The sequence below is a fragment of the Zosterops lateralis genome, assembly GCF_965231275.1.
Source record: "Zosterops lateralis genome assembly, chromosome: 3".
NCBI classification, from domain to species: Eukaryota; Metazoa; Chordata; class Aves; order Passeriformes; family Zosteropidae; genus Zosterops; species Zosterops lateralis.
In genome coordinates this window covers 74042177-74054296 of record NC_139764.1, presented here as the reverse complement: position 1 = coordinate 74054296, position 12120 = coordinate 74042177, and the positions used below count along the sequence as shown (strand labels likewise).

The following is a 12120-nucleotide window of genomic DNA, read 5'->3' as shown; positions in this document are numbered from 1 at the left end:
CACCCAAAAACTTCTCATTTCTGTTTTTAATCCTGTACCTGGTCTAACAAAGTATGTTAGTCAGTTAAGATTTAAGAAGGGACAGAAAGAATAAATACCTCATCTGCTTGTAATAGATCACGTGAATTTTTTGTATAAGTGATACAGCAGAAAAATGAACACTTAGAATTGAGCTCCAACAAGAAAAGATTTGGTCATAGTATGAAGAAATTAGGGTAAATTAGGCACCATTTATAAGGGATTTAGAGGAGGTTTTAAATTCTGTTTAAGATAAGGCTAAAACCACTGTGATTTATCCAATATAAGCTGTATTGATCCAGAGAAAAATCCATAATGAAAGTACTTGCCCAGAAAGTGCTTATCTGAACTCTACCTGTAATTATAGAACATATATATGGTCCATCCCTGAAAAAAAGTAGTATTCTTCCAGGAATAGGTTCCCATAAGAGAAAGTTAAGATTTGTTTCCTTCCCCCTCCTCTGATTACTGAGAGGAAGAAGAACAAATCACTAAGAAAAAAATAAAAAGGTCCTGTGATCTCCTATCTCCAGGGTCACAGTCAGTAGCACAACCAGAAGTCTCTTGAGAGCTCAGTTTTCACAATAGTTTTGTCCAACAACAATAATGGTGTAAAACAAGGTCAAGCACAGAGTTCCCTAGACAGCAATTTCAACAGTACTTCAAACTTCCATTAGCATTGCAATCCAGCCTCCAGTTTTGGTAGGAGTATCTGTCTGAATATTTATGATTGCTGAGGTAAACTAATGCTCCTAATATAAGAATGAACAGATCAAGTCAAGCAGCTTTTGTTCCCCAGCTATGGAAAAAGTGTATTTCTGTTGCTTTTTGCATAGAGGTCTCTCCCCTAAAATTTTCATCTATACCTGTCTGTGTGAATGTGACAGAACATTCAGGAAAAAAAAAGCAGGCTGAGGCATAGCTGAGGGTCTTGAAATGGGGAGTTCCCACTTTTGGTTCCACAGGAAACATGAGATTTCAAGAAATGAGGTGCTTGAGGAGTTGCTGTTGATGGCTTTCTTGAATGCAGATTTGGATTAATGATCTCACCTTGTATACTTCTTGGGTTCCTTGATAATTCTGGCAAGTCTTGATGATAAAAAACACACTTTCTGAACTGAGGCTTTGAGTAAAACATCAGATTTTCTCCTCTTTTTGTGTACATAGAGTAAATTATTGTCAGAAAAAGCAGCTGCTGCTGTATCAGAATTCTTAAAAAAAGAAGTCTGCTACTTCTTGGCAAGTAGCAGACTCAGAGAGACAGTTAGAGATGACAGACTATTTAGTGTGTAAACTTAAGTGATTGATGTTTTCAGTAAGATATTGCAGCAGGCATAAAGAAGAGTTCCTGTGCTTTCTGTAGTAAAGCTCATACAAAGAGACAGAATGTATTCCATAACCCAAATACCAGAACTGGCACTCTTAAGATCCTAGACTGTTTTAAGACTAAAAGAACCCAAACATCTATGACAAAGTGTATTAATTTATCTGATAAGAAGGACACAAAGAACATCACAACCTTACAGAGGATACCTGCAGGAATACATGAAGAATGCAGCACCTCTGAAGAACTAACAATTACAGTTGCTAAAATGAGACAGTTCTTCAAACTGAGGATCAACAAATGATACACAGTATCAAGAAGAGAAGATGTGTTATTAACTAGTAAGAGTTACTGTTTTAAGAATGATCCTAGAGTTATAAAATAGCTGCAATAAAAAGAATATTAGAATTTAGATATCTGAAGGAATGCTGACTAATTTTTGCAGGTCTAATAATTTCATTTGAAAGTGAACCAACAAACCTATCTTGATCCTGAAAACAAAAGCATTTTATTTTTTTGGGTTGAAATGAATTGATTTGGAAACTGTATCCCAAAAACTTAGAAAAGAACTTGGATTTCTCTCTTGGACAAAAAGGCCTAATGAGTTCAGGTCAATACTGTTCTTTATTTTGGAATCCTCCTTCTCCTTACAAAGTGCAGAGAACACAGACTTGCACAAGGTCTGACAAAACCAAGTGGCACAGGGCATAAATCACCAACACTGCACAGTAGCTGCAATTTCCAGCTACAATAGCAAAACATTCTAGGCAGTGCTGGCCAAGGACGTGATTGCAAGGTAATCACACAGAAATTTCTTCTTTTAAATCCCACCTGTAATTAAGAGAGACAATGGAAGCTACTGTTCAAATTAGAGAAAAAAGAAACACACATGCAACTGGACTGCAGTTCTGGACCTGAGATTTGAAATCAATCACATCAGAACTCCAGGACAAACTCTACAAAGCAGATGGACTTTAAAGGGTTGTTAGAGTTGCTTTGTTTTCCTTAACTATGTTCTTAAGCCATCTTCTGAAGTTAAGATTAAAAAAAAGAACATTTTAAGGGGAGCAGAGAAGCATGACATCATCTGCTCTTCATTTTAGCAGAAAGGCAACCGATTCCTGTGTGTGTTCACTGCAGGAACCTTTTGTGGCCAGAGCTGCCTCTTCTGATTTATCTGTATATCTGTAAATCACCTGTGGAGAGCAAAGAACCGATTAGTGTGGATTACTGGAACTACTCACTGCAGAAATGCCAAGCTACCTAATGATGACTTATACTGTAAGTCCTGCTGTTGGAATAAATCTGCTGTCCACCAATTAATGTTGTACAATTTTTATTAAATACATATTATAATTCACAAAATGTATTAATAAGCTTGCTCAAATATCAGACCACAGATGCGGCTCATGGGAGGGCTTTTAAGGTCTGATCTCTGACAAATGCTGAGCCAGCACAGAGTCATTAAAATCACTGGGAAGTGTATGTGCTAAGCACTACTCAGAATGAAGCTCTTTTGCCATTCTTAGTATTTAGATAGAAAACAACAAATCTTCTGTATTGGGACAAGATTAACACTGATACATCAAGCAGGGTGTCTTACCTTCCCTATCATTATGTATACAGTGCTTATTCCATGCACCCACACTGTATTCTGCAAGATATATTTAAACTAATATTTCTTCCCAAAACAAGTTTCTTACACTGCTTCAGCTCTTTCCCATATTACTGTTAAATGTTTACTAAAATTCCTCCAAATCATTCTTCAAGAGATCCATCAACAAGCGTATTGTTCTGAAACTTTCTGTGGTACATTTTAACAATCTACATAAATCAACTCAACTTCTTTTTGCAGTAGTGAAATACCTACGGTTGAATTTTACATGTCTCACTATCTCATAATTAGGAACAGGCCCATATAATTGTAAAATGGTTGTTCATTTACATTCTTTGTGCTTTACTTTCCAAAGCCAGTCATTCAAACAATTCTGAGGGCAAATTTTTTATTATATCTCAAAAATCTTTCTTAGGTCATCAAATATTATCAAAATGTATATGCAGCGAAAGAAATAGTACCCAGACAGTAACACTTTAGGCAAGATTAAAAAACCCAGAAAGTTACTTTAAAAGTTGCTAGAGCTAAGCTATTTTGAAAAGGTGGAATCAGTGACTGAGTTTGAAAAAAACTTCTTGATAAGCTCTCTGTACAATAGAGACCAGACCAGCTGCCCAAAAACTGTCAAAAGGCAGGGGTATAGCCCAAAGTTCTATATAAGCACAAACAAAACAAGTAAACACAGTCAATATGAACTGAGGAGAGAGAAATGCAACATCCAGTCTTAATTAGTGCCTTTAACAATTATGTGTGCCGGTATAAAATTAAACAAATAAATTTGTAGATTTGGGGTGGTGAAGAATGGTGAGATAAAGGCACTGGTTCTGATGAATTGTGCAGTAATAAACTACATTGTGTGGAGAGAAGAAGCTTAATCTGTTGTCCTAAAAGATGAAAATATTCAGGAATTCTATAGGATTTTATAAAATTGCTGCATCAGTGGATATGTAAAATAAACTGCTACTAGGACTGACTTCAAACCCCTTTAAAACCCGCAAAAAGGATCAAGTAAACCATATTAAGAGTAGTTGTTAAAAACTCTGGAGAAAGAGAAGTTTATTCAGGTCATTGCTAGCAAAACTAAAATGTTTCCTGAGATCTGAAGTAGTTTTTTTAAGCAAAGCACAAGAAGCCCACATTGTAGAACTGAAGGAAAAAAAAAAAAAAAAAAAAATTAAAAAAAAAAAAAAAAAAAAAAAAAAAAGAGATGGAGCCTGAAATTTTTCAGAAGACTAAAGAAGAAGAAAAAAAAAAAGGAAAGGCTGCTGAGTAGAAATTCCACTCAAGGGCTTTTATACTTGGACTATAAATAAAGAACTTGCATGTATAAGATGCTTTGCATGGTCTCCAAATTCCTGTTTCTTTATTTTCATGTAACTACCAAAGGATTAAGTTGTAAGCTGGAGTATTAACAGGGACAGATCTGCAGAACAATGTTTGTCTAACAGTAAGGTGAATTCAGGCTCCTGCACTAAAAAACCAGTGCTCTACCTCCACAAATGAGCACCAGGCACGGGGCAGCTACCCAAGAGGGGCCTCATCACAAACTTCACCTGCAGTTTAGGTTAGACAAGGTGAGGTTATTCTCAAAGAATTCTGTTTCTCCATCTTCCCTCCCACATATACTGTTTTATCACTTTTCTGATATGTTCATTTGGGTTTTGTTTGTTTTGTGAGGCTAGTTACTATTTGATTCAAGTCACAAATTGCTATTCACCAAATCATCAAAGCAAATTAAAAGGGAATGCATGTGGTGGTGAAAGGGACTAAATACAGCCTTAAGCCAACTGTGAAAAATAACCTGAGATGCCAGAGGGTGCCTAGAATCCATTAGATCTCAAATGGTCTCAAGAAGAGGATTTTTTTTGTTGTTGTTTTTAAACTGACCTGGAAATATTTTTGTTTTGAGTTGATTCTAAATCGGAATTTTTCCACTTCTGTACATAAAAGAGAAGGAAGTATTTTTGAATAAATGAAGCATTTTGAAACACTTAAAAATATTTGAACCTTGTGTAAATACAAACTATTAATAAAATACAAAAGTCTCATTTGAAACAGGAAAAATAACTCACAATTTTTCCTCTTTTCTCCATGAAACTGTTTATCAAATTAAAGAATTACTTGTTTTTTAGAAGCATTGTTTGTCTAAAATAAAATATTTGGTCAAAAAGATCATCTAACATAGCTGGAAAGCACATGGACAATGCAGCAGACTGATGAAGTGTACAAAAGTGAGGTCTGAAAGTCAGAATCTAGCAAATAGAACAGGAAACAAGGGTACACAACACAGAAGACTTCAAAACCTACTGAATTGGTTTCATCTGAAGACTGCATCTGTCTGTGCAGGCTCCAGAGAAACTGGCTGTACAACTGAAAGGCCAAATTAACAAACAGACACTCACACTCCATGCTAATACCATTGTCCAGATGGCCCTACATGTACACAGCTTCTGAAAATACCTACAGAGCAATAAAGCAAAACATACTGTGCAAAGCATTACATAACCATATTCACTTCCATATGACATGCCTTCACTCACAATGAACTGCATTTAAAAATAATAAATTCAAGTGATGTTTACAATGTCACCACTGCATTGTTTCACAATACAATCCTGCAAAGTAGTGGGTTAAACCTGCAATCAAAATGAAGACTAAGAGAGAAGGGAAAATGGTAAGCAAAAAGACACAAAGATTTACAAGGAAAACATGTCAACTTATTTATTTTCAAAATACAGTCTTTTCTCTTTCTCACCAGCAGAAATTAGTCTCTTTCTACAGCGTCAACAAGCCTTACAGAGTTTCAAGAGTGACAGAGTAACTGAGGGAAGAGTAGGAGAAATAATGGGGAAGAAGGCTTTAGTCATGTAATCAAAAGCAGCAGGAACCAGATTTAGCAAAACACATTCTCCAAGTATTAAGCCAAACCAGTGGCATAATACACCAAGGATTTTCTTTTGCTCCTAAGAGCAACAAAAAAAAAGGGTATCTATAACTATCTTACAGTTAGCTTACAGTTTTTAAATCAAGGATGATTTAAAATATTTGTTTGCTCTGTCATCTTAATTTTCTCACTGCATATTACAATTACTTGATGCACTGCTTGAGAAATCTCTTACTGGAGACCAGTGTAACCAGCAGGTTGGGCTAAAGGTTTTCCATATGCAGTGATGGGACCAGAAGCTCTGGAGTGTACCACAGCATAGCTGCCTGCAATGAGGAAAGCCAAAGGGGTGGCAATTTTCCTTCCACTTCTATAAGAAGAAACTTCTCTTATTGCTTTGGTAAATTCAATCAATGTTTGTTCTGGCTAGGGAGAAAGAAAACATCCTCTGCAATATTAATCTCTTCCTGAAGATTCATTTGTATGCTGATAATAGAGCTGAGATATTTACCTGGAGGTAAAGAGGCAGGCTTTCCTGAATGGCAGACAGTAAAGCCACGGGCAGCTCCTTGTCCTGCTGGAGCACAGAGTGTGGCAGCAGTAAGCAATCCACAATGCGAAACAAAAGTTGCTGCGCCTTGGAAGTCGCCAGTATCGCTGCACAGAACTTGACCAGACATCCTGTTGAAAAAAATTTTAAAAATCCCAAACCAATTTACAGTTAGGAAAAAATTATGAAAGCCTAAAGAAGCAATTATGTTAAATTAGGTAATCTGAGAGTAGCAAAAGCAACTGAACTGTCTCACTCCTACATACTCATTCCATGGCATCCGTTAAAAAATCCCACTCAAAACAACTCAGAAGTCCATTCACAGTTGATCAAAATAAAATACTAAATTGATTCAACACATTACAGTTAGAAGGTTTTAGGCAAGTGAAGATGCTTTAGGAAAGTACAGCAATACTAAAGAAAGGACGAGTCTCTTAGATCCCTGCAGAAAACTTGACCATAACCCTACTGCAATCAGCACACATGCACTTAAACATTTACTTGCTGTGTGCATTCATCCCTTTTGCAGAGAAGTGCTGCCTTTGCCCTTCCTTTGCATTTATCTAACACCACATCAGCAACTACTCACACAGCCATTTAATGTCAGCAGAACATTAAATATCCTTCAAATTGCATTTAATTTCAGCAGATTAAGAAGCTAACTCCATTAAACTAGGAGTCTTGCCAGGTCTTTGTCTTCATGAACTGAGAGCCTCAGAGAACATCTTTCTTGTTTTCCGCACAATAACGTATCACTTACTCAACAAAAAGCCAGTTTTAAGATTGTTCTTTTGACTTGGGGAAAAACAAATAAAAAAGAAGTTGATGCATAAATACCCCAGCTCTGAGAAACATCTTTATTGCAGGCGAGGTGTAATTTTTCTTGAAAAACTAATTCCATACTCAGAATTGTTAATACTCAAAACACACATTAAATAAAACAAGATTCTTATGTGGACATTTTCAACTTTACATTTTATTAGTGGCAAGAAAAAGTTTGCTGGGTTGAAAATACAAGAAAATCCCAAAGAAACATGCTTAAGACTTTGAAAATAATGGAAAATCAAAAGTAGGGTGTTACAAGATATTATTAATCTACAAAAGTCATTCATTATCATCTCTAAAAACAATGCAAAACAACATTAATCTTGTGGAGTGAAAGAAAACACAATGATCAATCATAGAGAAAGAGAACGATCACCTAACAATACTTCTAATAATGTTGTCTTAGCTTCCTGCTTTGAAAGAAACATGGCCATTCCAGCTAAAAGTACTCCTTCTATTATCACTGCTGTGATGTATGGGACAGTACAAGGCACAATCTGACTACAGACAGGAGGTGTTTAGATTGGTTTAGTTTTGTGCTTTGTCCGTATAATTTAACAAGCCCACAGAATGTGAAGCAGTGATCGAAATACACTTAATTTTTTTTAAACTTTCTTTATGTTTTCTTAAATAAAAAGAAAGGACATTTTCTTGCACACAACAGATGACTGAAGATTAATTGTTTCCTACTGCAAAGAACCAAAAGGACAATAACAATCTAAAAAGAAATATACTTAATCTAAAATTACTTTCCAAGGCTCCAATCCACATCTGGGTATCTAAAATTGTTTAATTAGATATACATCTTGTGTATCAAAGTATGTTGATGTCACAATAAAACAACTCAGTATTTTACAAAACTCTAATTCCAATACATTTGATGCACCTTCCACATCTTGGTCATGCTTTCCCTGTGCTCCTTAGAATAATGATGTAATCTGCATGTGCATGCAAATCATCACCTCTGTTTTAAGATACATAAGGTTCACCTTGTTTTTAAAGGTAAGTGGATCAGACTGGCACATTCATTGATAATTAAAGCACTCTTTCCACCCTATCAGTAGTTCCACACTTAATGAATAAATGCTAGAATTTAATTTTAGTAAAGTACAGAGTGCATGGCAGAGAAACAGTTCCAAAAAAGAAGCGAAGTACATATCTGAGCCAATTTGGCCACTAACACAACTCCACTACATACCATGTAGCCTGTCATAATACTGCTATCACAAAATAGCTTCAGTTGAAAGGGACCCACAAGGATCACCAAGTCCAACTCCCAGCCCTGCACAGGCCACCCACCAAAAGTCACATCAGGTGCTGAGCATTGTCCAAACTCTTCTTAAACTCTGTCAGGCTGGTGCTGTGACCACTTCCCCGAGGAGCCTGTGCCAGTGCCCAGCCACCCTCTGGGTGAAAAACCTTTTCCTAAACACGCTAAAACCATAGTTTTAAACTATCTTACCCCTCCACATTGGCCCTACCAAAATCTGCCTACAGCTTGCTGAATTCTATGACTCCTTGGCTGCACTTCCACCTTAACTATACAGTATTGAAGAAATCCATTCAAATAAGTGATTACTACAGTGTTTTCTTTGGTGAGTCAGGCTATGCCCCACACCTAACACCAAAGCTGCAAGTTGTCTCAATCTCCATGGTTCAAAACTTGGAATTCTTTCAGAAGGGTGTACACCTACTTTTATGTTCTACAGGAAGAATTCAGAGCTCATCACTTCTGTTTAAAATGAGTGGGCAGAGGAAGGAAACAATAAGAGACATCAAACAAAGATCTCATGACCTTCTCTGGGAAGAGATGGGAAGAGCAGATCCACAGTGGGTATAAATTGCTGTAGCTTCAGGAACTGCTATGACTTATGACAATCCTCACTGCAGCTAAATAGCCAGAAACCAACTCTTGTCACTGTTTCTGAGTTTGTTTAAGTAAAACAGGTGGCTTTCAGTAATGAAAGATGTGAAAACAACTTTCTTTTGAACATATTGACTTGCAGAGGTAATAAAAAACACCCCACAAACAAAAACCACAAGACATCAGGATCTAGAGAAAATCTGGAAAAAATCTAACTACAGCACCTTGGTGACTTTCTTTTTTTCAAACATTAAATAGTATAGGAAAAAATATATACAGACAGTTTAGAAGGGAAAAAGTATTATAAGTTTATTTTACTAATTCTTTAAAACTATTTCCTAAAAGAAAAGAGGTACAAAATAATTACCTATAATCCAATATGTAAGCTGCAGACCTTCTGGAGGTCCTTTTGCCTTCAGATAGGGTTTTACGTACTTTAACACATCACCCAAATACTCCAGAGTCTTTGCTACCATGGCAGATTTCTCAGGAAGTGTCTGAAGACCACTGTAAGTTCTACCAACAGCCTGACAAAACAAAAACGTTGAAATAAATCAGCTTACCAAGTCTCTCATGAGACTCTTGTGAGTAATTTCTTTTTCAGCACTCTAAATCTGATACACAGTCTCTTTTCATAGAAATTGTTCTATGAAACCAACACAGAGTAGATGCACAGTACCTTAATGAACTGGACAAGAGCATTTTTTGGGTCTTGCTTGAAAACTGACTGTCCGACATTAGCCTTTAAAAGAATGTTTTCTACTTCTGAGAGTTTAAAAATCAGTCTTGTCATTTCAGTCAGCTGCTCCATGTAGGCTTTTCCTGATTATAACAAGAGAGCACATCAGTAAATACAGTACACAGTTATGCTTTTAGGTTTAATTTAGTTCCAAAATGATAAAGTGAAAGATTACTTTAAAATATCTAAAACCCAACTATTTGGCAACCAACTGCATCTCTCCAGACAATAAGACACAAGTCCAAACCAGTTCTTTTTCTGATATAATTTGTAAGAGAATAAAGAGTTTTAAGTATGGATAACCAAATTGACGGATTTCTTTTTTTTTTTTAGAAATCTGCAAATGTGTATGAGAAATAGTGACTGGAAGACATGTTCTACAGATAATGAAAATTGCAGTGGTTTTAGAAGAAGGGATGAAATATTGCTCTAAGAAAGCAAAATATCCAGTGTAAAGGGGAAAATTAATTGCAGCTAGATTCCCCCACCCCTCCCTTTTTTATTTTTTCATTTAGGCCATTCACAGCATGATTTCTGACTATTTACTTCAGATTTTCACTTTTTTTAGAGCAGTTTCTCCATGGGGGAAAAATAACTTGTCTCCTTGGGAGCAAGTTTTTATTCTTTGCTTCCAAGGAAACAAGCTCTTTTATCTTTGTTTGTGATAAATTTGTCATATGCAGAGCAGGCAAACTATCAATAAGTAGCACAAGCAGTGTAAAGAAACACATTTTGTAATTAGGTAAAAGTAAAAGAATACAAACAAAAATACATTTTGTAATTAGCTGAAAATGTTTGCCAGCTTTGCAATATAGCCCCGTTACTGCAAACATGAGGGAAATGTGAGCACTTACCAACTGTTCTCTCAGCATCTGTCTTGGCCAAGGCACCACTTGGTTGATCGAGGAACATTTGCAAAACGCAGCGAAACCACGAACGTACTGTCAAAGCCTCGTAGGATGTATAGCCCATGCTAGAAAAAGCTTCACACAGTGAACTGCGTAGGTGGGAGAGGAAGAAAAAAGGTAGAGAGATCTAATAAAAGTAGGCAGAAAGGTGACTGTGTCATTAGGCTGTAGATTCACATATACACATGTACATATGATTTGACTACAAAAAACAGAGGGAGGAAAATTCACACAATGGGAAATGCCTTACTGTAACAACGGATGATTTGACTGTATTATCTAAACTGACAATGTACAGTGCTGGAAATCGTTTATCTGAATCAGCGTGGAACTTCATATTGACACTGCTCACGCTGCTCCAGCTTTTCATACAAAGCCAGCCCAGGTGTACCACACTACTCTAAAGTCTGCTTAGTTCTAACTACATTAAGGATGGAGAAGAGAAGGTCTGCTTTAGCAAATAAAGATCTGCCATATTCAAAACAGATTCAAAAGGGAAACATAAAAGGCCATCTTGGAGACAAAGAAAACTGCTGTACTTGGCAGTATATTTATAGAAATATTCATTTACGTATGTATACATACAAGTATATCCATTCACACACAAACTTGCTATATATACTTTCAAACACTTGCTACCATTCTTCCAGTCAGGTGTCAGACCAGAGTCACTCAATGCACAGTCCTTGTACTCCACTGCTTTGTATTTCCAAAGTTTTATTTCCCTCACTACCATGAGTAGTGGCTGCAGTTGTTTTTCCCAAGCATACTAACCTTGCATCATTAATTCTGGAGAAACTCCTTGCTAAAAGACAGCAGGTGTATGCTGCACTCTGTTCCCAATTACTATCAGATGAGGTGCACGTATGCTTCAGGTCAGGGATATTTCTTGAAAATAGTGACATCTTTTATTTGAGAGACTTCCTCCCTGGTCATTCCTAGATATGTCAACTTTAATGACAAATGCTTGTACTCTTTCTTGATATGTGTGCATGTAAATCTACTTATTATCTACTTATTTTCTACTGATTTTTTTACTCATGCTTGCAACAGAATGTCAACAAAGGTCCAGATGGAAACCAAACTGGATTCTATTTCTCACTAAAAAACGTTAATGAAGTTGAGGGGTTTTTCTGCTTCATTTACTTAAAACCAGTGATATCTGTATATTTTGTCTGAACATCCCTGCTGAAGTGCTATTGACAATATAAATAAGGAGACCAAATGAAAACGAATAAAATAAAAAAAATTAACACTGAATTCCAGGACCAAAAGAGAACAAATAGGTTGCTTATGGACTTAATGCTCCTTGCAGTAACATGTAAAGAAGTTCAGCCTCATGTAATCTTGATATACACAGCTAGTCTACTTGGTCCCAAAGGCTCCCAAGACC

At 36.4% G+C, this 12120-nt stretch overlaps 1 protein-coding gene across 1 annotated transcript in view; it reads right to left on the bottom strand.

The window, feature by feature from the left end:
- Positions 1 to 12120, bottom strand: part of MMS22L (MMS22 like, DNA repair protein) — an 88973-nt gene that overhangs the window by 8777 nt on the left and 68076 nt on the right. The window contains exons 17-20 of the mRNA XM_083858456.1: positions 10674 to 10816; positions 9760 to 9902; positions 9448 to 9607; positions 6353 to 6522 (exon numbers count right to left, since the gene is read on the bottom strand). Coding sequence (XP_083714582.1) covers positions 6353 to 6522; positions 9448 to 9607; positions 9760 to 9902; positions 10674 to 10816 — 616 coding nt within the window. The remainder of the gene's footprint in view (positions 1 to 6352; positions 6523 to 9447; positions 9608 to 9759; positions 9903 to 10673; positions 10817 to 12120) is intronic.